Source organism: Eucalyptus grandis, chromosome 5 (genome assembly GCF_016545825.1).
Source record: "Eucalyptus grandis isolate ANBG69807.140 chromosome 5, ASM1654582v1, whole genome shotgun sequence".
NCBI lineage: Eukaryota > Viridiplantae > Streptophyta > Magnoliopsida > Myrtales > Myrtaceae > Eucalyptus > Eucalyptus grandis.
This window is the reverse complement of record NC_052616.1, coordinates 4,308,089-4,336,078: the sequence shown is the minus strand read 5'-3', so window position 1 is coordinate 4,336,078 and position 27,990 is coordinate 4,308,089. Positions and strand designations below refer to the sequence as shown.

The following is a 27,990-nucleotide window of genomic DNA, read 5'->3' as shown; positions in this document are numbered from 1 at the left end:
AAAAACAATCCAAGTGAATCTCTCTCTCTCTCTCTCTCTCTCTCTCTCTCTCTCTCTCCTGAATGAGCATGCACAGATGATTGAAGGGGAAGGAAATAGAAAATTTATTCCAATTAAAATCTGCATTACTGTCTTAAACACAGAAGAAAACGACCCGGCTTAAATAAATTGTTATTACATAAAAAAATGTTGGCCTTTTGGCCTTTTCTTCCATCCTTTACATTGCCAATGTTCCTGGAATGGTGTACATGACTCAACTCTCCTTCTCTTTTAACCCAAAGTACACGGGATATCAAATTGAATTACAACAAAATCTTAAAGCGAATTTGGGTTGTCTAATTTGCAAAACTCCATGCATTACATTGAATTAGAGCTGGCACCAGTCCAGAACCTTTGTGCACTTGTGGGACATATCACACATACAGAGAAGCTATTTGGATCTCTGCTGTCTAGTGTACTCCCAAAGGGCAATGGCGCCACTAACGTGAACATTAAGTGATCTAACAACTCCCAACTGGGGAATTTCAATGCAAGCGTCCAGAATATGAATAATATCCACTGGTATGCCCTCTTTTTCACGGCCGAGGACAAGGACCTGGAAATAATCAAATAAGCATTGTGAAACTGAAAATCTCTTTACAAAACATAAACTGGATTAATAGTGCAAAAGTAAAAAAAGAAAAGAAAAGATATCTTCATTTCGTTAAGAAAAAAAATACTTCGTCTATCTTCTACAAGTGACAATATCCAGCCTTTGTTCCCTTCATTTCATATTCTTTTTCCCTTCCTGAGAAGTTTCTTCAGTATTCAATGTGACAGGATCTAAAGAAAGATACAATTTCATGACTTCTAATAAAAAGATTCAATGGCTTTCTCCTTCCTTTGTACAGTGTCCTAGTTTTCTAGAAAATTTTAAGTGAATCCCTCAGTTTCAACTTACCGTGTTAGCAGGGAAAGCATACTGATCGAGAGGGACACTATTTGCTGTTTGTTCTAGTCCCAAGATGGAGAAGCCTTCTCGCTTTTTCTTGTTCAAGAAACCTTTCAAACTTCTTACGGGGACTTCTATGATAGGTACCCACTTCTCTGCAGTGACACTGAAAAGAAAAGACAATGGTCACATAGTGAAATGATTTACAGGAAACATTTTACAGATGCTCGATAAGCATGTACATCAAGCTTATATATAATTGTGTCATGCACCATGATCCAAATCACAAATCACGCCACAGCCACATGGGTCTCTTGGACTCTAATCTAAGGACTACCTTCCATGGATGGAAAAAAGGACAGGTTCATTTAATTCTTCATGGCATGGTGACATTCTAATTTTGATATGACTATTGAGGCTTCCTATGCATGGTGAACCCTTTTTCTTATGCTCTATAGGCACATAAAGGGAAGGTAGCACTGCACTAGGACTAGTGATGTACACAAGACTTAAGTCAGAACTAGATAAGTTGGGGAGCACATAGTATAGAGCATTATTTAATAGTATCATTTGGGAAAAATACAATCAGGAACCCATTTCCGAATGCAGAGCTTTTTTTTTTTTTTTTTTTTTTTCCTGCCAAAAGTTATCAATTTGACTAGCATAAGATGTGCTAAAAGATGAGAGGTGGAGGACAATAAGAAGATTGACACTGATCAAAAGCCACGTTGCAAACTAAGCTTATTAAAGGACCAGTAAAACGTGCTATAGCTTGGAGATTCTAGAGGTCTGACTATGTACAAGCACTTTGAGCAAATACTCTTGAGTGTAAATAAAGCTTAACAATGAAAATAAAACGAGACATTTGATTTTATTTAGTGGACATAAAGTTATAATGTTCTTTTATCCATGGGGCATGTGCAAACTTGGAATAGCAGTCTTCCATAATGCATTGTGAGTGTTTATCCAGGTGAAATGTCACTAGTTTTCTCTCTACTGTGATGTGCTCAGGCGACTCCATCACTGTGATGGAGAAAACAGAGGGCAAAGCTTAAAATCTGGCATCACCACTCTGATGTGCTCAGGTGACTCCATCATGGTGGTGGCAGGAGATGCCAACAGCAGTGGCGCTGTTAGTGCTGCCAAGGACATGCAGCTCCCGTTCCTTAATTTTTTCACAGGCAAGGTTAGAGATAGTGAGGGGGATAATTTTGCAAAATGCAAAAATATTAGAAAAGTACAAACGAGTCCACAAAAACCTGGTCAGCTTTTTTTTTTTCCCCAATAAAAAGTCTATGTTAGCAATTTTAAGGGCGTTAAGGCATATCAGCAAAATCTGCGATCGGAAAGGCACAAGGACAAACAGTAGAATTCTAGAATATACAGAGACCATTTTGGAACAAAAAAGTAGATGGATTGTTTTGAATTTTGGGCAAGAGTAGAGGGATGACTAATGCCATTTCACTTTTATCTGACAATCAAAAGATGTTAGTAAACAATCAAACGTAACTTATTTACTGTCCTACTTAAAATACAGCCCTCGCAGAATTGTGAAATAGATAGTAGCAAACTACAGTCAAAACCTGATGAGTTGGAACTGCTTATCACGTATGATATTAGTATCTGCAATGGCCAATCCAGAAGCCTTAAACACCTGAACAAAAAATTTATCAGTTAAGGAAACATGGACTTCTGGAAAACAGCCCTCTGTATTCAACATTATGAAGATATTATATCACTGACATGTATAACTAACCTCACATGTCCGTGCCAACCCAGCAAGATTTGGTATGCGATCAAGCAAAGATGCTACAAGTATGATATTTTGTCTGCTAGCTCTGATTTTGTCCATGGTCTCAATGCGTGTGCGGAACATATGATTGACAAGGTGATCCTCTTGCTCCATTTCTGCCAGATACAGAACAAGTTACTGAAGTTCCAATAATCAATAGATGAAATGGAATTATACAATCCAAAGCAAAAGTTGACATGTTTTGTCAGCAGGGCAACAAAGGAACTCGCATTATAATGATGCCGGTTAGAAGAAAAGTACCGAATAAGTGTCACCTTCAAGTGGAAGTACTTGAAGGCACCACAATTTTCCAATCCGTACTTTTCATCACATTCTTTTTGGGATGGTCCATTGGGAAGAGGAATTATAGAATGGAAACTCAGGTTCAAAGGAACAGGCAAACCAAGAAGACAGTGTGGGACAATAACAAAAGATTTGAAGTTCTTGGCTCGTTTAGAAGACTAGATACATATTAAATGTAATAATTTTGTCTGAAAATCCAATCCAAAAGTTTAACCTATATGGTGAAGGGCAATGATATGAATATAAGACGCAGAAAATTATGTTAGTAAGTGACATGGGATACTTTGGGTGTGCATAATAACCATTCTATTTTTCTATTTTTCTGTTCCAGGAGTAGGTTTAGAATAGAAATCCGTTTGCTAACACAATTTCCTTTTTCTATTTCTAGAACAAGTTTTTACTCCAAAAATAAGTTTGGAACAGAAATTAGAAGTTAAAATTTTTAACTTTTCTATTTTTGGAACAATAAAAACTTTTCTTATCGTTCACTTTCATCACCACCCACCCGCCATCCGACGATCGCCCACTACCACTCGCTTATCGCCACTCGCGGGCCATCGGTGGCTAGAAGCCAGCCACCGGCTACCGGAAGCTTGTCTCCGGACACCGGCTGCCTGATCCTCATCGCCACAAGCCCGTCGGTCCCTTTCCACTTGCTGTTGGCTCCCTCCCACCGCCACTCGGGAGGGAGAAATTTTGTCGTTATTAAACGAATTTCGGTTTGAGGAACAGAAATTTTATATCATGATCAAACGCGTATTTTTGCTCAGAAATTCATCCAAGGAATAGAATTAGAAAAGTCAATTTCTAACTAGAAATTGATTTTTGGAATAGAATGGTTATCATTCGCGCCCTTTTAACACCTTTTCTCATGTGCAAATGAGCTAAGAAACTTTAGGACTCCATGTTCAAAATGTAGGAGAACCTGCCAAAGAGTAATATCTTAAATAATACCGACATTTTGATATCGTTGCATTATGACAAGAGTTTAAGTATCAGCCTTTTATATTTGGACTTTACCTGAAAGAAGTTTGTTCGTCTCATCAAGGCCCAAGAACAAGCTCAACAAAGAGTCTTGTTTCTCATGTTTGGCAAGTGTAAATTTTTTCTGGAAGTTCGTTAAAGCATCCCCAGGTGGCTGGCCAAGAAAAGGTTCATTGTTGGTGCTAGATGATACTTCCTGACGGTTGCTATCTTCATCAATACGTAAGCTCTCGTTTTTTATGGCAACCAAATCTTTTGCCATGGAACATCTCAGATCTCCCCGGACATCCTGCATATTTTCATGACTATAGTTGCCGGACGGGACACAAGTATAGCAATATCCTGATTTTCCTTTTAGAAAAGCTAAAATAGGCACGTACATTCAAAAAGCCAAGCACTTGCTCCATGACGGACGTAGGAACACATTCAAATTCAAGTTCCTGAAACAATCACAACTATATCAACAAACAAAGCAAGATACCTTAACTTTTAGTAAAATCACTTATGACTTACGATTAAACACGTGAATGAAGTTTTACTCATTTATCATACATTTGAATCAGTTAATTATGCAAGAAACCCTGTGAAAGATTCTATCAATGAACTTCAAGAAAGAGAGACTCACCTCAACCCGATTGACGAAAATTCCAGAAGGAGTGGCTGAAACTTTGGGATCATAGGCATCAAGATATCCTTCCATTGATGATCGTAAACTGAAGAAGCAACAAAACAATATTACATTGAGCAGCTTTTCACAACATATATTACACATTTGAAGATAAATTATCCTTCTGAACATATTATATGACTGAGTTCATCCTAGCATGAAATCCATGTAATCATAATGACAGATTTTTGTGTCAACTTCGGAAACATCACAAATAGAAATCCATAGCTGAATTTTCAAAAGAAAAAAATACACTAGTACAAAGCAATGTCATACCGTGCACAATCTTGATTCTTGATCAGGTACTCTTGCAAATCCATAAAGCATTTTCTCTCTAGAGGGACGTACTCAGAGACTCCATGACCAGCAGGAGGAAACAACTTTTGTAGAACTTTATACACCAACAACTGTGCGAGATTTCCAACAAGTCAATCATGCACTTTATGTAAATAGTGGTAAGGTTAACATAAAAGAAAACTTCATCTGCTTCACCTGAGTAAATCCGCGTAAACTGTGATGATGTGAGGTCAACAATGGAATTATAGGAGGAAGTAAATCTTCCAAATGCCTGAGTCGAACATCATTAGATGTGTGTAGAAGGATATTAGCTGCTATAAAAACATACGAAGAAAGTGCCTGCAATAGATGAGATGGCATTAATTGACTAATGTATGCTTGGACTTATTCATATCCAAAGAGAATTGCAGCAAGGAATACCCAAAAACACATCCCATCTGATATATAGAGCTGTTAAAAAGGTTCATAAACTTAATGCGCTTGTTTCGCGCAAAATCACTGCTTTGTAAAACATTTTCCTAAAAACGATCGCTTGTATTACTTACAAAAATGAATGAATGCAAAAAATATTTCATCATCAATGTAAATGTTTAGGCATAGATTGTGTTGATAATGAAAACATTTTCCTTGACTAATTTTTCTAAGCATTGGCAGATGCTTTTCAAATTATTCATTTTCCACGAAACAAATGAACCCAAGCCTTTTTCCAGGAAAAAGAAAAGAATTATTTCATGTTGTTATGGTGATTAGAGTATTAAAACCTACTTTTGACTACTAAAATCAAACAAGTGCCATCTTTCACCCTATGCATCTACTGCCCCATGGAAAGCCTACACAGAGTCATCCTAGCATTCTACCGTCTTCTTCCCTTTTTGTTATCCTTGGGGAGATATCCGCAAAGATTTTCTGTTTAATGGGACAATTGTCCTTAGAAGTCGAGGTTCTAGTTGATAATATGGTTCTATTTGATAGTTTCAGACAAAAGGAGGTTATGGTAAAGAATTTGATTTCACATATAAGATTTTTACTAACAAAGAAAATAACAGCTCCAATGCATCCTTTGATATGCATATGAAAGAGGGACACATTGGTCAAATATGAGTGATTTGACAAAAGGAAATCCTGATCCAGATAATGAATGGATGTTTTGCTCATTGTGCTGACAAATAAGCCAGTTGGTGTTTGAAGAAAAGAATCTGTTTTCTTATCTCTCATAGAGTGATTACAATGAGTATAAATACATGAACAGAGAATCTAAATTAGGTAAGAAACCTATATAGATAAAGATCCTAAGTTGCCTCTAATATCTATCAATATCTAATTTACAGCAATCAGAATAAAAACAAATCACATAATATCACGTAATATAATCACGTAATATAATCGGGGAGAAATTCTAGAAGATTTCCTAATACATTCCAACACTCCCCCTCAAGCTGGCTTGAAGATGTCTTCCATAGACAGCTTGTTCACTAGACGAATGAATTGCCTTCTATGTAATCCCTTGGTCAGAATGTCAGAGTCGATCATCACTTGAAATATACGGCATACAAATTAGTCTACTATCAAGTTTTTCTTTGATGAAGTGTTTATCAACTTCCACATGCTTTGTCCGTTCATGTAACACGGGATTATGAGCAATTGTGATTGCTGCCTTATTGTCGCAATACACTTTCATTGGTATGGAACTTGGAATCTGTAGTTCATCCAAGATACCTTTCATCCACATAACTTCGCATACACCATGTGCTATTGACCAAAATAGAGCTTCAGCACTACTTCTTGCTACCACACTATGCTTTTTACTCTTCCAAGTGACTAAATTATCACCAACAAACATGCAGTAGCCTGAAGTAGATCTCCTATCCATATTGCTTCCAGCCCAATCTGCATCGGTGAACACTTCAATTTCCAGATGTCCATATTTTTCAAACATTAGACCCTTACCAGGACTTCCCTTCAAGTAGCGTAAAATTCTATATACCGCTTCAAAATGCCTTGGCCCCGGTGAGTGCATGAACCGACTCACCATACTTACAGCAAACGATATATCAGGTCGAGTATGAGATAAGTAAATAAGTCGACCAACAAGCCTTTGATACCTTTCTCGGTCTATTACTTCTTCAGCCTTGGCAAGTTCAAGCTTCATATTTGGTTCCACGGGGTCTCGCTGCTTTACATCCTAATAGACCTGTCTCTTTAAGCAGATCAAGAACATATTTGCGTTGGTTTATAAAAATGCCCTTTTTGGATCTCGCAAATTCTATTCCAAGAAAATATTTCAAGGCACCCAAATCCTTAACTTCAAACTCCTCACCCAACTTCCCTTGTAAGCTTTTCAACTCAACTTTGTCATCACCAGTTAATATTATATCATCAACATAGACGATTAGAATTGCACGCTTACCTTCCTTTGAGTGTTTATAGAATAGAGTGTGGTCTCCTTGACTTTGGTGATAGCCAAATCTTTTAACCACCTTCCCGAATCGTTCAAACCACGCTCTTGGAGATTGTTTAAGTCCATACAACGACTTTTTTAATCTGCAAACTTTGCCTTCAGTTTCTGCAAAACCTGGTGGTACACTCATAAACACTTCTTCCTCCAAGTCACCATTCAAGAATGCATTCTTCACGTCTAAGCGATGTAAGGGCCAATCAAATGTAGCAGCCAAAGATAGTAAAATTCGAACAGAATTTATCTTGGCAATCGGGGCAAAAGTCTCCGATAGTCTACTCCATAAGTCCGAGTGAACCCCTTTGCCACTAACCTTGCTTTATACCGCTCAACACTCCCATCGGGTTTACATTTTACAAGTAAATACCCATTTACAGCCAACGATCTTTTTTTCTTCTGGTGTATCAACCAACTCCCATGTGCCATTCTTCTTAAGTGCAAGCATTTCATCCTCAACAGCCATCTTCCACTTTGGATCCTTCAAAGCTTCATGGATATTTCTAGGAATAGATATGTGAGACAGATTTGACACAAATGCTCTATGATGATGAGATAACTTTTGGAATGACACATGTTTTGATATAGGATGCTTAGTACATGATCTAACTCCTTTTCTAAGAGCTATAGGCATATCAAGATTAGAAGCATTAGTATCAGAATTTAAGATAGGAATGGAGGGAAAAAGAGTACTACTAGGATCACCTGATGACGAAGGCAAGAGATCATCTCTCGGGGTTGTAGACGGATGAGGCTCCAGGACAAAGTTCTGATCTGCAATATTTTGAAGAGTTTTCCTTCTAGTATAAACCTGAAGCTCGGGCTTATTGATCACATTGTGATCTTGAACTTTTTCTCCCCCTATCTTTGACACATCAAGATTTGGCAGAGGTGTTTTCGAAGATTCAAACAAAGGATTAGGAAGGACAGGAGAGTTAATCTCTTCACTAACTTCGCCATTCTCCCCCTGAAGAGATTTGTTAGAAAAAACGGTTGTGACTCGATAAATGTTACATCCATAGTGATATGAGTTTTACCAAGATGTGGATTGTAACACTTGTAACCTCTTTGATTAGGTGCATACCCTATAAACACACACTTTTCAGCCCGAGGATCTAATTTAGATCGACACTGAATTGGGAGATGGACAAATGTAGTGCAACCAAACACCCTTAGAGGAATATCAGAAAAAATACGAGCTGTGGGGTACACTTTTTTGAAACAATTTAAGGGAGTAGTGTAATTTAATACCCGAGTAGGCAACCTATTAATTAGATAAGATGCTGTTAGCACAGCTTCCCCCCATAAGTATTTAGGTACATGCATTGAAAAACAGAGGGCACGCGATACTTCAAGGAGATGGCGATTTTGCGTTCAGCAATGCCATTCCGTTGGGGTGTAGTTCGGCAAGTTGACTGGTGAATGATGCCTTTTTCTGTCAAAAAACTCCCCAAAATTGGTTATAATATTCAGTACCATTATCAGACGAAGAATACTAATAGTAGTACGGAATTGAGTCATAACCATTTGATAAAATTTTTTGAACAATGACTCAACTTCAGATTTGGCGCTCATTAAGTATGTCCAACATAAACGGGTATGATCATCTATAAAAGTAACAAACCATCGTTTTCCGGTTTTTGTTGACATGGGTGAAGGACCCCAAACATCACTATGGATTAAGTAAAAAGGAGATGATGCACGATACTGTTTTGGATTATAATGAGTACGATGACTTTTAGAAAAAGACAATTGTCACAATGTAGTGAAGAAACATCCACATCTTTGAACAAATGAGAAAACAAATGTTTCAAATATCTAAAGCTAGGATGGCCTAATCTACGATGCCAAACCATTATTTGTTCTTGAACGGGGAAGAACTGAAAGTTCCATACGCCCGAGCTTTTTTATTAGAGACAAACTCTTCAAAATAGTAAAGACCATCCCTCATCCTAGCATTGCCAATCGTCTTCCCGAGATCTGATCCCGAAACTCACAATGGGAAGCAAAAAAGACAACACGGCAATTAGACTCTTTAGAAAGTTTACTAACAGACAAGAGGCTGCAAAGGCTAACTTAGGAACATGCAGTACATTATGAAGTTTAATAGACTCGGAAAGTGGAACTAATCCTTTGCCTGCAATAGATGAAAAACTCCCATCGGCAATCCGAATTTTTGGTTGCCGAGGACAAGGAATATAGGATTTGAACAAATATGGAAGATTAGTCATATGATCGGATGCCCCGAATCAATGATCCAAGGTACAGATTGTGAACAACAAGAGAGGGCATTTAGATTTCTACCTTGGTGGGCAATCGAAGCGTAGGATTACCCGATACTGACCCAGCCTGAAGTAGTTGCAGAAGATGGTTTAGTTGTTCTTTGCTGAAAGAGAATGCAGTGGCCTCATTAGCTGTAGGAGGCATACGCTGAGAAGACTTATTATCACGGCTAAATGAAGTTGGTCTCCTTGCTTCACTAGTTGTAGAAGCTGGACGGCCATGAATCCTCCAACAGGTCTCCCGTGTATGACGGGGTTTGTTGCAAAAATCACACCAAATACGAGGTTTCCCATCTGATCTTCGCAAGTTAATGGGGATCTTGCTTATATTTGCCTCGGAAACTATTGTTGTAGGAACATGGCCCTTCTTGTCTTCAAATATAGTTAATGCTGAACCTTCCAATGATCCATCCTTTCCGCCGGTAGCCGACTTGCCCAGCATTATTCCCCGTCTACTTTCTTCTCTCCGAACCTCTGAGAAGACCTCTCCAATAGGTGGAAGAGGCTGCTTCCCAAGTATTCTGCCCCGTACTTCATCAAACTCATCTCTAAGCCCTGCTAGGAAAGCATAAATACGTTCTGCTTCTACAATTTTCTTGTATCGATTACCATCTTCAATACACATCCACTCATGATCATTGAATACATCCAATTCCTGCCACAAACGTTTCAAGGAGTGAAAGTATTTTGTGACAGTTTCCTCTCCTTGTCGCATCTTCCCTAGCTTCAAGGTTAACTCGTAGATTTGAGATTGATTACCCAAATCTGAATACATCTCACACACCGCATCCCGCAGTTCCTTTGCGGTATAATAGCCCAGATAATTTGCACCAATATCTTCTTCCATGGAGTTGGTCAGCCACGTCATAATCGCTGAATTCTCTGCATCCCAGACAGCCCAAGTGGGGTCATCTGTCGCTGGTTCTGCATTATCTCCAGTCAGATAGCCACTTTTTCCTCTACCCCGTATATACATTCGAACGGATTGAGACCACCGAAAAAAATTATCACCATTCAGCTTTATGGAAGTGATCTGAATGGGATGAGCTTCGGTGGATTTTGTAAGAAGTGATGGAGGGTTAGATTGGGTGGTTGATGATTCGTCCGACATAGTGATCGAACGAAAGAAAAAAAAAAATTACTCGAGGTGAATAGATGAAAGACCTTTAAGCTCTGATACCATGAAGAAAAGAATCTGTTTTCTTATCTCTCATAGAGTGATTACAATGAGTATAAATACATGAACAGAGAATCTAAATTAGGTAAGAAACCTATATAGATAAAGATCCTAAGTTGCCTCTAATATCTATCAATATCTAATTTACAGCAATCAGAATAAAAAACAAATCACATAATATCACGTAATATAATCACGTAATATAATCAGGGAGAAATTCTAGAAGATTTCCTAATACATTCCAACAGTGTTGTATCAAAGCACTAATGCCTTGCTGCTTGGACTTAATTTGATCTTCCACTCCAAGATTGAATAATCTAATTCCATGGGCAAAAGCTAATTTCCTCAAAAGAACTGTATCAGCATTTGCTTTGCCCGCTGTAGAATAATCTTCTATCAAGTGCTCAACTTCTGCATATGTTTAAAAGTAATCTTCATCCTTTGCTAGCTTTATGGAAATCAACAAGCAATTTCCTCAACCTTCTGTCAGTAATATTATCTAAATATCCCATCTCATTAAAATTTTCACTGCAAGTGGCAGTGATTTCTTCAGATTATGAAATTAACATAAAAGGGATATTATTAGATGAAAGATGCACCACAGAACATGCATTGCTCTTTGCTCTTTTTATACAAACAATGAAGGGAGCAAAAGGAAATACAAAAATGCAGCATTTCTAAGAAGGGTGGATCACTTTCAGACATATAGATGAGCAAATATAATACAAACTACTAGAATGCAAACTTAATAAAACCACAATACACTAAGAGAAGAAAGTTCTAAAGAAACTATTTCAGCTAACTTTATTTAATATGATGCCACCAAAGGTTAAAGATAAGTGAGTCGCTTCTGTGACATTGAAGGTGTATTGTCAATCAGTGTTACCATATTCTCACTATAAAACATCATATCACATAATTTACCTGAGGCCTTGCATTGTGGTCTCGTAAAATAGGAACCAATTGCTCCCTCACCTGTAATTAGGTACAAGTACCAATTTTAAGATAGCTGTGTACATAGAACTGACTTGTATGTGCAAAAGCAAAGAAGATTGTAGCCACCAGAGGCTCTTAAACTAAAATGCAAGAGAAAAGTTGCGACAATACAAAGTGTTGCAAAATAGACTTTGTACTAGGTTTCGATGATAAATTTAAAGTAATGCTCCCAGTCAACTTATCAATAGCCACATCAATCTTTCACTTCTGACATAAAATTTAAACTCAGTCTCCAATGCACCTCCAGAACACAAAGTAATGGTTCATTTAATTGACTTCCAGTGCCACTATCAATAGAGGGTTCTTTAATCTTTGGCCTAAAAGCAAGCCCACAGAAAGAAAAGAACCACTAGAGGATCAAATGTACATAGACTTTCCAAGATATTTATCTTCAACCCATGCATATCTCTTATTTCTCAACAGAATGCAGTTGAATGTTCACGGAGCATGTAATTTTTCTATTACTTATTTTATGCGCAAGTTGGTATACACAAGGCCAGTACCACAAAACCACATCTTCGGAAATTTGATATAAATGTGTAATCCTATTAACAAGTGGCCATTGGTTCACTTTTTGGTAATAAATTGGAAAGACACATGGAGCTAGAAAGAGTAAGAGGCCAACAAGCAACATCAAAATAGCATTACAAGGTGGTCATGTTAGTAGAAGATATTTCTCCTAACAATAAAGTCGAGGTCGTCTTCAAATTCAAACACCCCCCTCCTTTCCTCTGGTGAAATTATATTATTAAAGACATTCGATCAGGAAGAAAATTTCAGTATCTGAGCTGAAGTATATAGCAAACAATATCCAATATCACTATCATGAAAAAAAAATGATTTTCACTCAGCCAAAAACAAACAAAAAAAACCTTACATGTGAAATTCGTAAAAAAATTTAATTAAGACCAGTAAAAGGTCCTCACCAGGGATGGGAACTTCAGGTAAACATTAATAGCAAATGTCTCTAGGTACTGGCGAACCGCAGGTAGATTGTTACACTGCAAGAAATAAGAACAGATCACTCTTGAACTCTGGAACAACAACAAGAATAAGTGTAAGAGACACAATACAGATGCAGATGCAAGAGGACTTGATTTCTGACGTACAGGTTGAAGAAGTGGGAAACCAAAATTCTCCGATCATTGGTTGCTGCTTATTTCTCCTCCCAGGAGTTAAGAAATCTATTTCTAATGGGTAAATGATTGCTCAAGAATAAGGAGACAAGCCGCAGTACTTGGCTCAGGTAGTAGGCAGGCAGGTTGACCTATTCATGGTCTAGCCAACAGATAATATGCAGAGAGTTCAGCAAAGAGTATTCATTAAAATTTAGAGACTTTTGTACTAAAACATATTCTTTTTAATGAATATTATCTTAGGTGAGAAAATAGAACAAAGCGAACTCTTTAAGGATAGTTTCCAATTGTACAGAAGAAAATGAAGCAGTTTTGCATGTTCAATTGGCACTTGAACAGAGAAGCATGCGTTTTACTTTAAAAAAAAAAAAAAAAAGAAACACCTAAACAATATATTTAGTGGAAGAAGACTTGGTTGCCATAGTTCAGGAGTTGTCAAGTGATTCATCAACTAGTACCCGAGTACCGATATATTTCATACACCAAACTTGTGTGGACGAGTTGAACAGGGAAATGAGCATAAAAAATGTATTGTTGTAAAGCACAGACTTGAATCAAACCAAAGAAGAGTTTGAGTATAGTAGTATGGGTTGCTTCTATTTAGCTGGCCACTACTAGCTGGCAACAACACATAGGATGGGAATAATGATAAAAGGGCTTTAAGTCAACACAATTGGCCAAGTGCTATGAGACATGCATATCAGACTTTCTAACATTACCACTACACGGACATGTACTTACATATAGGCATATGTGCAAACTTCCTGTAACTTGCCCCACTATATCTTGACTGACAAATCTAGTCAAGGCACATATCATCTGCCAAGCACGTATTTTGCGTCTATGAATCTGCTCAGAAAAACCAAGGGTCAAAATAAGAGGAAAAATCCAAATTAATCAACATGATCCAGATCACATGGAATGCAAGTCTTTCGTTCGCCACTAGATGCAAAAGGAGAATAACTAATCAACAGTACTTCTTGACAACTATGAAAAGGTTGCTGAGCACGATTATAAAGAAACCTTTTAAATATGTTTCTGACTTGCAACATAAGTACCTCCTCGAATGAAAGCAGCAATAGTAATGCCAGTAGTAAAACTCCAATTTTCTTATCAAAATTTTTAGATGGCTATTAGCTTAAGATTCTTAAATCAGCAGATTTCCACAGCTAATGTTTTTCTGAAACAAGAGAAAGGGATGGCAAAGCACACCGCACTATACTTCTTATACAGCTCCTTTGCAAGATCCTTGTCGTTCACCTATACAGAAAGCAGCAAAATGAATGCGAGGTTTTGGAAAGTATAATATAAGCAAAAGAATGTCTGAATTGAATGAGGAAAAAAAGACTATTGTCAATAGTCACTAATAGAAGACACAATAATACATAAGTTATACTTAGTTAATACTACTTCCCAAAGCAGGCATTCTTGAACGGTATGAAGTTTGAAGTCTACAAATACTTGTGGAGAAAAAACCAAAGAGAATTTCCCACAATTACTATGATTCCATAGTTGCAGCTACCGTATAAATCCTGAATGGGAAGAACAGTATACTGATCTGAGAATTCAATTGCTATGGGATTGGAAAGTGGTCTCTGCATTAATAAGCACCAAACCAAGGCACTAGCCGAATTCTCGCATGTACATGGACGTGTTTTATTTTATGTGTTTGTATCTCCATCTATCCATCTAACAAATTGTCTATCTCTATAGAGACTCTGCACATTAGTGATATCTACATCTCAATCTATCTAAATTTAAATTTATCAATCTAGAGCAAATGTCTACACCACACGAGCATAATAGTAGAGAACTGTATATATAGACCTGTGGGGATCTATATCTAGATGCTCATGAACACACATCTACAAGTTTGTGCACTAGGTGTGCACTCACCCATGTGGACACGCACACCAAGTACCAGGAGGCACTAGATGTACACACCACTGTGACAAGTTTAAAGAGAAAGGGAACACCAGTATTACCGTCTGATAAAGATAAGAAGTATCATAACTTGGTAAAGAAAAAAACTACTAAAAAAGTTTACATGAGCTAGACATTTTCTACCAATGGAACCAAAGTAAATGAACAGAGATCCATGAGCTGTAACCTACTGGCAGGTATATAGCAGAATTAAGAAAGAACAATTGATTGCTTGAATGAAGTCTGATATATGGCGTTGTCAAGTTGAACAGTCATTGTGAAATTATGCCAGTGGAATTAAAAACTGATGGGGAAAAAATGGTTGAAAAAGTCACAGTTCCAACTTTATTGAGAACAATCAGGACAAATGCTGTCCATTAAGAAGTAGCGAAGGCAAAGCAACAACTTAGGAGGCTTAAAAAGTAATTAATACCACTGCATCAAGGAGCTCTAGCAGAAATAATTTGCCAGCATCGAGAGCAGCATGACAATTGGTATTGTCCTCAGTAGATCCAATCTTTTCGGCCATGTCAGCGAGTTTGCAGAAGAGGACAGCAACAGAAACACGAGCATACAATTCTGTATTTATAAAAGCCTAAAAGGACAACGAAATTTTCCAGATAAGTGTTCATACCTGGCATTGCAAGGCAAACAAATGACGCCTTCACCATCCATTCCATCATAATTTTCAGAGTTTAGATTGCTGATTTTATGCAATTCAACCACTTAAAGCACAACCAGATATGAAGTAAAAAGTAATTTCTTTTGATAAATCTTCATGTTAGCAGCCAGCTAGCCAGTCAAATCCTAGTTTCTTTCAAAATATATATATATATATATATATATATATATATATATGCCAGCCACTTCAGCGTATTAACAGCATCGGTGTAAGGACTTTATTGTAAAAACCCTGCAAATTAAGGGCGTTATTGCAAAAGGAGAGGTTGTAGGACCAAAAAAAAAAAAAAACACCATAAGTTAGAGGACCAAAAGTCGGCTCGTCCCTTTCATAGATTTTTTAATGAAATGAAAGAAACAGTGGTCTAACTCCTCTCTTCATCCGCACCAAAAAGTGTACAACTTACTTCAGTCAACTCAGCATCAGGACTCTTTGCCAATAAGGAAACTTCAAGCTTGGCATCGTTATTCTCAGTCATTTCAGATTCAAAATCCTCGTCAAATGCAACTGGGGAAAAAGAAAACAAACCATATGTCAAAAAGGATATCTGGCCCCACATACAAATAAACAAAGGGCTATTTTGAACAGATTCACGATTCATGAATGTGTCCCAAGAAAAAAAAGACTTAGACTTCATGAGAGAGTGACAAACCAGAACCATGGAGCGTTAGAAGTTTCAGTTCCTTAATGTAATACTTTAAGGTTGTAGGATTTGAAAGCCAAACTCCTGTTAAATGCAATGCTGCCAGACGAATTGTCCGTGGACTTTTCGTGCCTTCCTCGAGAACCATTTCCACAAACTGGTAAAATGCAAGGGCCATAGCAAAACCATTAATCAGCAGCAAGAAGCACACCATGCAGGGGAGGGAAGGGAGAAGGGGGGAGAGAGAGAGAGAGAACAGACCCATTTGAGAGGCCCACATCCACTCTCTGTCACATGCATTCTCTCGTCCTTGAACAAAGAAGGATGCAGAACAGATGATAAAAGTGCAGAAATAGCTGCAACCCTCCTCTTGTTGCAGTTGACATGCAACACCCATGAAGATCGAACCAACTGCCACATCATCTGCACAATAAGAGAAAATCATGAAAGAATGAATAAATCAAGGAAATTCATCTGATGCTTGATCCCCCCCCTTTTTTTGTTCTTTCCTTCTCTTCTTTCCCTTCCTCTCTCCAACACATGCACCCGCCATGGCAGAAGAAAAGGAAAAGGGAGGATGGGGGCGGGAGACCGCACTCAGGCAAACCTAAAGTTTGGTGGCCCCCCCTTTTTTTTTTTTCTTTCCTTCTCTTCTTTCCCTTCCTCTCTCCAACACACATGCACCCGCCGTGGCAGAAGAAAAGGAAAAGGGAGGGTGGGGGCGGGGAGACCGCACTCAGGCAAACCTAAAGTATGGTGGTAGGCTAGGAGCTGCGCAGCTTAATCTACCCATCAGCATGAACAGTAAACCCCTAGCAAACGAAAAGGTCTCTGGATAGAATAGATTTCAGATTAATCTTCTCTTATTCTTTCTAGAGCTCACAAGGCATTACTATCTGTTGCGATTTGACCATTAACTTCAATTACTTACACTCGGCAATCATCAAAATAAATCAATAGTAATACCAGAAAAGTTGCTCATAAGAGTTTGTGTTTTTCCAGTATTGATCTAACAGAAAGGCTTTACAGCAGGTAATGTCTTTTTCGGTGGAAAAAAAAAGGCCAAAAGTACTTATATTTCAGCAAACACAATAGGACCTAGAAAAAGCTTTCGAATTAAACAGCAAACTAACTCTAAATCACTGAACACGATAATTCAAACCAAAATTATAACAACTATAGCTAACTTGCTGCAAAAGTTCAAGAACTGGAACCTGGGTATCCACACCAACAGATGGGGAAACAGCTGAATCCAATCTACTGGAAGCAAACAACCCCAAAACCAGTCTGAGTGACCTTAGCATTGGTAGAACAGAATCTTCAGCAGCATTTTCAAGACTGCAAGATCATTTAGAGGGTTCAATAAATGAAAAGGAAAAATAAAGTTCAGAAAAGATTCATCATATAAACTTCTATCCCGGGAGTTACGAACAACGTAAAAGGGACATAACCATCTCATTTTGAGTTCGCAATTGCCATAACCACAGATTCATGTCAATTAATTTAAAAGGTCTAACCGGTGAGAAGCTGTGGATGACACTCCACTATAAAGAAATTATCAATCAACAACTAGCTTTGGAATTAACATGTGTGTATATTATTTGTTAATAGTGGGATAATAGAAAGAAAAACATGAAATTTTAGGTTAAGAAAATGTCAGTCATATAAGACTTTCCAAGCCTGCTTAGTCCAAGACCAGGATGTCTGGAAAAACATAGGAAGAGAACGAGAAGAAGCGATTAAACCAACTGAAAACTTTTGTTTCCTTTTCCCTTTCTCAATTTACCATATTAGAATTAGCTTCAGATATGCCTAGTCTACTTCAATTTTCCTATGACATGTGTGTTCAAAGAATCAAAGCAACACATATACCTATGCTTAAAGCTCATTATGGCAATAGCCAAGAAACTCTAGATAATTACCTTTCAACAAGGTCAACAAGTATCTGTCTGAGTGCATCATCTGAGAAGAAACATTCCTGTCCTTTTACTTGAACTCCATCCTTACAAGCATTACAAGGCATTGACAACAGAGATTCTAGGCACCGCCACTAAATCAATAAGAAATCCATCAGTATTAAACTTTTTTTCGATAGACTTATTAAACTTTCACTTTGAAATTGTCAGCAATTATAGAACATCAAATGTTAAACCCTTGGCAGCATGTAAAATCCTAAAAATGTAGCAGTAGAACCAAACTTAAGGAATGCACCAGCGAAGAGCTATCTGACTACATAGACATATAAGGCGAGAAATAAATATTAAAATGTTTCACTGCTTATCACTACTTTCACTTGGATGTAATATTATGTCCAAATCTGCAAAAAAAAAAAAAAAAAAAAAAAGGCATGGTGTGGCCATTTTAAGCTACTCTTATGTGTGATCTACATCCTTTTGTCCACCTTTATTAATAAACTCTAAGTACTAATAAGAAAATGTCACTTCATTGATGAAAAAACTTCACCTTCCAATTTATCAAAACTGCCCGTCGTGTTCGTGTCAGAAATCCCACAGCAAGAATTGTATTTATCTTGTGTAGAAAAGTAATAACCAAGGAATCTAAAAGCTGTTCCTCTTCAGAAAGCTGTACATGAGTCAAATCCTTTCTCCAGATTATATTTAGTATATGGGGAGAGAAAGCCGACACCAATGTTCTGAGGGCAGAAGCTAAGGCTTCATAAGCTGCAATAGAGAGTTCTGCCCCAGTCTATACTGGGGAAATTGTATCAGTAATGTTGAAGCAGGTACAGACAGATACAGAGGTAGAATATTGTGGATATACGCTTTAAAAGCAGAAAAAACCAAGTAATTTAATTTATACCATTGAATTACAAGCTGAAGCTGATAAAGTTCTCCGCAAAAAATCCCACAGAAAGTCAAGACAAATATTTAGTGAAGCCTCAGTCCTCATCTGTGCACACCACAAAGAGATAGAAGCAACAGCCTTGACAGATGTTATCTGTTAAACAAGAAAAGATACAAAACAGAAAATGTGAGAAAGGTACCTCCATGAAAACTCTCACAACTATTAGGACAGAGAGTGCTTCTTTAGTAAAAGGCACACCAGTTTTTAAGTTAAAACTTCGAAAATATTCTCATGTACTCTAGCACAGTCATAGTTAGATTGCATTGAAGAGTTAAATCTCCACATATATTAGTAATAGTGCATGGATTACTAGAGTTAGTTACACTGTAAAACAAATGTTACTCAAGAGAGCAAAGGATTATACAGCCTGCAGCACTGCAGTAGTGATGGAAGACGACAAGCGGCGTTGACTAGGACCTCCAAGCTTTCCCCGCACAGAACCAGGCAGGTCCTTGTCCGCTACCTCACAGCTAGACCAGAATATTGAACAAGACACCTTAGCATATGCAACCAAATCCTCCTGCATGACAAGAAGAAAATGTCTCAGTTGTAGCACCATCATTTATGAATCTATCACAAAGGCGAAGAAACTAAAACAGTATTGTGCCATTGCTTCATAATACAAGATCAGAGCAGGAGGATACGTGTTACAACACGTTTATGAATCAGAACAGAAATCTCAAGAAATGACTGATCAATTCACTCTATCAATAAGTAAGCCAAATCTGGTGTATCATAAGGGATTTTCCATTTCTATGGATTCTGATGTATTGGGTCAAAAACAGTTCTTGAATAAGATATTTAACTCCAGGAGTGAATCGAAAAAGAAATCTTTATTGGTTCTACCTCCTCTTTTTTTATTAAAAGAATGAATCTTTTTATCGATGGATCACACCAAAATGGCCAAATCTCCGATAAGAATGATTTGAAAGATCCAAAACCCAACATAGTGGTATTTGCCAGCAACAACATAATGCACGCAGTTAATCAATTTAGATGAATCCAAAATCTTATTCCAATCCAATATGGCAACTATGCACACATAAGATACGTATGGAATCAATTCTTTTTAATAAATAAATCCCATCACAACTTCAAATATGGAATTCAAAGGGATTGAGTAGAAAATGATACTTTGAATCATAGAACCATAATGACTTATTTAATCAAAAAATATCTATCGAATTTTAATCAGAAATAGTACCAGAATAGAAAGGAAAAAGCAGAGAAACTTTTTATATTCCTCCAAAGTCTGTCTATTATTCAATGGACCCGCTGTATCAAGAGGGACAGGAGTAGATTTTACTCCAAAATTGCTGCTGAATTCAGCAGTTTTTCCCTGCAACTCCTGAAGCTCCAGAACCAAGCTTAATAGAAGGATGAGATACTTCAGAGCTAGCCAATTGGAATTATTGCTTTGGTTACATATGTCAATACCATGAGTTTTGATGAACTGCAAAACCCAAAAAAAGTAAATATTAGGAACTGGTTATGCAAAATGATCAAAAACAGTAACTGACTGGCAGTAGAATAGTCTATGATATATATCGAAACTACAATATCATTACGTATAAATGCAAAACCTCGTCAGAATATTGCCTGTGAGTATATCATCAAAATAAGTAAAACAATCAGCGCAAAAGCTGAGCAACATGACAATGCAAAAGCACATCTATTCTGCAGAAGATAATGTATGGCATAAATCATTCAACCAGGAAGTAAGTCGATAAGAAAGTGATAGCAGCTAGCAAAAGTAACATATGGCAATTACACGAGTACTGATAAAAATTACCAAAAAGAACATTAGAATCCAATAGCAGCAGCAATATATGGCATACCATTAATACTGACTCCAACTGATTTTCATTGTTTGCAAGAAAAAGCACCATAGCCCACCGTCTTGCTTCATATTCCCAGGCAGCAAGTTCCTCATCATCACAAGTAAATGCAGTACCAAGAGAATGACAAGAATTTATGAATCTTCTAGGGAAGTCTAGAAGACTATCTAAAATCTTTGTCTTAGGAGAACCCAATAGCCATTCTTTTATTTTCATGTGCAATGGACCTGTGTGTGAGAGAGAGAGAGAGAGAGAGAGAGAGTTTTATGTACATCTATGGTTAGCATTAAAAATTGAATTTTAAGGAAAAAACTACTTAAGAGTACTCCCCGCATAATTTGAATGGGTATTTAGACAATATATGCATCTACATGTATGCATCACACACAAATAACTTGTATCTCTACTTCTTTTTCTTAGACAATTAACTTACAGAAAATAAAATAACTGTTAATTCCACATGGATCATCAACTAACTACTTAATATTTCTTTCTTAGAAGGCCGTGTCTTATTGTCTCAATATGGTCTCTAAAGCTACTAGATTATCCACACTAAAAATAATTACTATTTTTTCAATGTTCACCACCCCGGAGCCATTTACTGTTTATTTATATCCCAGTTATTGTCTGGAGAGGCATTTGCTATTGATTTATATCCAACTCATTGGATAAGGCAACTTGATGACGACCAAGTAACTAACACCACCTGTATATGTATATGCTATTTTCAGATCCAACCGAACATGGATGTGTTCAGCCATTAGTGGAAACCCCAGACTAAAGCAACATGTAGCAAGGGAAAGAACACAGCCTGTGCAATACAACTTACCACCAATATCAATGAACTCCCGAGGAAACGTAGAAATAAAGTGTAGAAGCATCTCGAGAGGCACAGCACCGGAACACACCACTGAGGCAGCAGCTTCGAGTATCTTCCCACAAACTGAGTTAACAGAACTTACTTCGTTAGATTCCTAGAGTCGAAAAAACTGTTCAACATACTATACTAATTTGAACAATTGAGGACCTTGAAGACGATAATTCGGATTAAAATGTTGTTTGCAGCTTTCAGCAACATATCTCAGAACATCCAGAATGTCTGCTCCATCAGAGTGAGGCAAATCCTCTTCAGAGTGTTCCACTCGATCCTTGTCAAGGAAACCATTTTCACCCACTACAATTCTACGAGCGGCTGAAGCAATGCATTCAGATAGGGCCATCAATCCAGCTCTACCAAAAGATTGTTGCTTAGCGAGAGAAGATATATTCCTCAGAAATTCCATCCGTGTCCTGCAACCGCCTTATGAATGAGTTAAGCATTTGAACTATTTCTAGTTCCCGAATATAAACTCAAGTAACGGAAAAATAACAACTAAGTTCAGAAGCTTTCTTGAAAATAGAGGTAGAAGTCAAACCATGCTTTTCTTTTTCCTTTCTTGTGGAAGTTTGAAAGGAAGAAATAGCAAACTCACTATCATCTGGCAGTGCAGTTTCAAATGCTATTTTTTGTTTGTGTAAGTGAGTACATAAATGCATGAGCACATGAAAAACAATCATTTAGCAAAACTGCTAAAATTTATAGAGCTGTTTTTAGGGTTAACAGCAAAATACAACATGCTCAATTCAAATGTCCTATCCCTACAAGGAAAACGCCTCGAACTTACATCACACTAACCCAAAATACAATGTATGCCAAAAAGCTACAGAAAAAACCTTAGACATCATTCTGTCCAAATTCATTTGTTAGTATCCTGTGTGGTGTCCTACCAAAAGGTGTGCTGTTAGGAAATGTTACACATAACAAGGCAAACATGGTGAAAGTTATGTTCAAATGTCCCACAACGCTTGTTTACAAGTTTATATAAGTCTTCTAGGCATATCATCTTCCACCAAATGTCTCAAGCTTTTGGATCAGAGTTATGTTCCACCCCAAATTTATTCAGGAGTGAGACACCTATTCCACATGCCATATCCAGTTCAATTTGCACATGAGAGAGTGTCTTTAAGTATCCCACATTGCTTGCTTACAAAGTTCACATTGGCCTGATATTCATTCCCTCTAGCTAACTATTTAAGCTTTTGGGCTGGACCTTCTAACAAGTTGCAAGGTTGGGGTTGCACATTAACTAGATACTATATATGTTATGAACTTTTGAGGAAACCCTATGCTTCATTATTCCCAATTTTTTTTACCTAGTATAGAGTCAGTGTCCTGCCATATGTACATCATCAGAACCTTATCATGCCTAAGTTAAAACGTGGTTAAAGTTGCGAGGTTTAAATAACTCCCAAACAACTGCTGTTACTCATTTCCAGATAAAGTAACTTCTAGCTGGCCAAAATAAAATAAAATATCTTCCGGAAAAAGCACTTTCCCCATAAAACATACCTTGCATTCAGGTGACCAGTATATTGGTATAGAAACTTTGTAGCACCTTCAATTGCAGCTGAAGAATAAGCTCCTTTTAAGCCTATAATTAGGGAGAAGGAAAAATGTTTCACTTAGCTTGAACAATGTACTGTCACATGTAAGGTTGCCCACAAAAATGAGCAAATATGCATGCATAAACACATGGGAACCAACTCACATGTGACAACAGGCGTATGCCACGCACACAAACAATGGTGCCCCAAAGCACATGCACACACATGCACAATCCCTCCCCCCCTTTTTCTCTTTTTCCCTTCTCTTCCCAATGAATAAATAAGTGATAGAAATGTGTTTTCCCAAAGGGAAATCCCTCAAGTGCACTAAAAATAAAAAAACGCTAACCAAAATTCTTGTGGTGCACAGGGTCATTCAACCCTTGTATGAATGGACCAAGAACAAAAGATTCAGGTAGAGCTTTAGCACAGCTTCTGTAGTTCTCCCATTCGATGCCCAGAAATGACTCCATTATCAGGCATCTAACTGTCAAATCATCAAAGATGAGGGGAATAGAGATAAGCCACTGCACACTAATTATTAATAAGCTGTACACTAACTGGAAATGAAAACAATCTACTTCGTTAGCTGAATCATCACTATACATGATATTCTGACAGATAATTAACAAACAACTTTATCTATTACATTAACAAAGCTTGCATATCACATGACCATAAAAACAAGCTAGTACCTTGAGGATTATCATGAGAGAAACCCCTTTCCCACAAGACTGACAGCCAGTTAGGGAATTCACCGGTGACGACGTTACATCCAGAAGCTTCGTCATCAGAGTTTCCAGAATTATTATGTGAGCCACAAAAATGAAGCAACAAGGATACCTGCAAAAAACCTAAAAATCAGCACTGATTATCAAACAGTGAACTAGTCTGACGAAAACCACAAGTGATAGAAAACAGTTTCCAAGTACCAACAAAGGTATAAAATTAGCATAGACACAGTCAAGCTAAATGCAGCCATGAAAGAGAAACTTCACTGGAAATTCAATCACCAGATCACCAGAAGAAAACAAATTTACTGGGATAGATATATTAAGGAAACCAGGAGAGGAGGTAACAGCATAAAGGATGATGAATGTCAACGGCTTCGCTTGTTAGGTCAATTATGTGCAAAATTCTTGAGAATTACTAATTCAAAGTGGTGTCACCCAATAAATGCAGGTTACACCAGAGGCAGACAGATTCTTGATAGAAGGTGCGGAGAAATAAAACACCGATTATAGAACTGTATCGAAGTTGAAAGCATTAAGAACCAACTGACCTGGTGATTCCAAGCCGCTTCAACCAAGTGAGTACCATATTCTTCGAGCATCTCATAAAGCAGCAAGAATGCTTCCCATTTCCACCTACTGTCAGGCAGGGATTCAGATAGATTGCACTCTTTCCCTACGCCTAGTGACCTAGCTTCCTCAACAGCCCATTGCTCCCGCTTTGTCAGCGATCGTGTATCGGACTGCTTCTCACATGATTTTTTATCTAAACCACCAAAAATTTTCTGGTCTTCCTTATTTGTGCCTAGAGCGATCTTCAATATATGTAATGACTGTTTCCTCAGAAAACCTTCCTTATCAACCTAACAAGAACCAAAGTAAATGAGAATGATAGGGAAAAGACTGATGCTACTGTACCATAAATACATTCAGATATGGAACAAATGTATAGCTCTAGTACCAAGCCTCTTTTCATTTCATCCCAAAATTCTTTTTCACCCCTGATATCAAATTCTTTGTCTCCACCATTGGTGTCACCATGACCACTTTTCTCTGTACAGGCAGAAAAAGACAAATAAAGAGAGAGAACACGGTAGGCATCTCTTCTCTCTAAATTTCCAAGAAAAAACAGCGTTCTGCAACACTTCCAAATTTTTTCAGAGAAAAGCCTCCTGGATGACGAACAACCAAAATGTTAAAACTGGAAATGAAAAACGAGTGAAGAAAAATCATTCTGCAAACATCACGCAATAAGATAAAGCAGTAAGACATCAGCACCTGGAAAGTACATTTGTCTCCCCATGAACTGAGATCTTCAAGCAGCTGTAAGTCAAAAATGCTTTGAAAATGATGGGAAGCAAGAGTAGAATCACACAAGACCGATGTTCTGAGCTTAGCAGAAGCAATTGCTCAGCCACATTGCATAGATTGTAAAGCAAAGCACTGGTGAACTTCTCTTCATGACACTCGTTTTCCAACTTCATTTCTGACTTTTTAGATGCTTGTGCATTTTGTAGAGCAGCATTCAATAGTTGAGCAAGAATGTGACATGATAAGGGTAACGTAAGAGACCCAGAGCATGAAAGCTTCTTTTCATCCTCAATTACTGAGTTTGTTACATTGTAATCATCAGGGATTGAGCAGGTTCTCCATTCAACACCATGTGACCCGGGTTTCTGAGACATCCCTATGGAGAGGCTGATGGATCTTAGCAGAAAAGGTACCAACGTGACCTCAACAACTCTCCAGGCGTTGGCCTCAGTCACAACCTCAAAGAATGAATCCCCAATCTTTATAACAGTATGCAAAGGAAACAAATAGAACCGCTCAGTCAAATGAAGAAATACGCTAAAGAAAAGAGTAAAATCAAGACTAGTATGTTCTGTTCCTACCTGATTCTGAATTTCACAGTCGAAAGCATGCACCATCTTCATTAGAGGAATGAAAAATCTCCATACATAAGACCGCAGTACATCATGAGTAACCCCTGTAGAACATATAAAGTCAGCAAGCCGATCTCACACTTTCTTCCTATATATTACTTTCACCTGACTTTTATAAAGGAGGAAGAACAAGTGGCATTCTCAGCCATCCATTCTTTTCCTTCACTCAGTGCAAAGTTTTAAATTAATTTAATGCCTTCCATTCTTTGCTCAAAATGTATTTTTTCAATCAATTGACATCGCTTCAATGTTAACCCAAAGTTAAAGGCCAAACCATGTTGTAACATTGTTTTCAAAGGATACAAACCAAAAATATTAAGATTTTGGATTTGAAATTGTTGACATTACATCAAAGGTAACATTCAATTTGATAGACTCAATTTATTTTTAATTCTATGTGCAGATTCTTGTTTATGTTACCCAGTTCTTCAAATCTACATGCCTTTCATCATCAAAATTGCATGGGACAGAGAGTTAAAGTTATCCCCTATATTTTGCTTATGAGATTGTCTTGACCTTATATTTTACTTATACAGATTGTAACCGCACCTTGCCAACATTATAAGAGTGCATATCCAGGTTACTTTGCAAATTCATCAGAATTTCAAGAATCCATCATAATTATGGAGCACGAAACCCAGAAGACTCACAGGAAAGCAAGTCTAGCCCCACTACATTTCCAACTGAATGAATATGACTAAGGTTACCAGTAGTGGCTCCATCAATAAGATATATGCAAATACAGATGCTAATAGGTAGTGAATATCATTTGCCTTGCGCTGACAGCTGTTATGATAAATTCAAGAACACTTGACAAAGTAAAAATGACTCACATGGTGTCGAAGGATCAAAAGAGCCAACAACAAAGTTAGAGCATCGCGCAATGTTCCTTTCATCCGAAAAATGTATAGAACATCCAAAAATTCAAGTCAGGACCAAACTCACCGTGCTTCTTCAGGAGATGACACAGCGCGCACACCAGGGAAGCGACATAATTGCGGCCCTCCGAGTCCAGATTTTCTCCATCTTTGATAACATCCTAACGAAAGCAATCACAGAAAACAAAATCAACCAGCTACTCCGATGGCATTTCGCCAAGACACAAGCTAGACGGACTGACACGAAGCTCTCGCGAGACGGCTACCGACCACCTCAACGCTCAAGCCTTTAAGCAAATGCGTACACAGAAGACAGTTAAAAATCAGCAACCAAACAGCTCCCAGCTACTCCGCCGCCGGATGAAGCGGAAATTTCCAACTCCATTAACAAAGACACATTCAAAGTTCACACCCTGGTCCCCCGAAATCTCGCAAACCTCGCTAACAGCTCGATTTCTATATAGAGGAATTTGATGATACCTTGGTGAAATCATCGAACGAATCGAAGAGCGAGTTGAGCAGCGCCGAGGGGGGCGTCCCGGTCGACGCCAGGATGCAATCGAGCAGCGGCGGGATGGCCGCCGGAGGCACTCGCCTGAAGCTGTCGGACAGCGAGTTGACGACGGCCGCCGCTGCCGCCGCAGGGCCGGCGCTCTCCGCCGCGTCCATTTCTCGGCTGAGCTGAGCGCGCGCGGTCGAGAACGGGTTCCGGGTTCAAGGCGGTGGAGGTTTTTACGGCGTGCCGCCAAAGGCTTTTGCTTAAACCCTTCAAACGTCCGGCAAAAAAAAATGCCTGAGCCCCTACGTAGCGGTGACGTGATGACCTTAAATTGGTAAACTTGACATGAATTTACTCCAAATTAATATGTTAATTTTTGTTAAATTTTGTTATTAAATTGCTGAGTTAGATGATGCGATAATCGACTGATATACTAATTAAATTTTACTCCCCGTTTGTCATGTATATAGCAATTTATGGTTTTTCAAGATATTAATTCAATTTAATAAAAACTATAGAGAGATAAATTTATAACAAATGTATCGGT

At 37.9% G+C, this 27,990-nt stretch overlaps 1 protein-coding gene across 1 annotated transcript; it reads right to left on the bottom strand.

The window, feature by feature from the left end:
- Nucleotides 1–96: 96 nt before the first annotated feature.
- LOC104445953 lies at nucleotides 97–27,694 on the bottom strand. Its single transcript, XM_039312707.1, has 35 exons — nucleotides 27,425–27,694; nucleotides 27,012–27,105; nucleotides 26,016–26,110; nucleotides 25,402–25,913; nucleotides 25,085–25,295; nucleotides 24,675–24,986; nucleotides 24,088–24,235; nucleotides 23,742–23,879; nucleotides 23,358–23,439; nucleotides 21,996–22,258; nucleotides 21,798–21,911; nucleotides 20,969–21,195; nucleotides 20,335–20,583; nucleotides 19,495–19,650; nucleotides 19,086–19,223; nucleotides 18,729–18,971; nucleotides 18,188–18,315; nucleotides 17,480–17,603; nucleotides 16,527–16,688; nucleotides 16,275–16,422; nucleotides 16,029–16,129; nucleotides 15,374–15,535; nucleotides 14,230–14,277; nucleotides 13,759–13,866; nucleotides 12,808–12,882; nucleotides 11,810–11,860; nucleotides 5,170–5,313; nucleotides 4,954–5,084; nucleotides 4,636–4,723; nucleotides 4,391–4,450; nucleotides 4,047–4,299; nucleotides 2,688–2,839; nucleotides 2,515–2,585; nucleotides 941–1,097; nucleotides 97–595 (listed from the first exon to the last, which is right to left on the bottom strand). Exons 1-35 carry the CDS (start codon nucleotides 27,611–27,613, stop codon nucleotides 431–433), a joined length of 5,499 nt encoding a protein of 1,832 aa, XP_039168641.1. The 5' UTR covers nucleotides 27,614–27,694; the 3' UTR covers nucleotides 97–430.
- Between the last annotated feature and the right edge of the window lie 296 nt (nucleotides 27,695–27,990).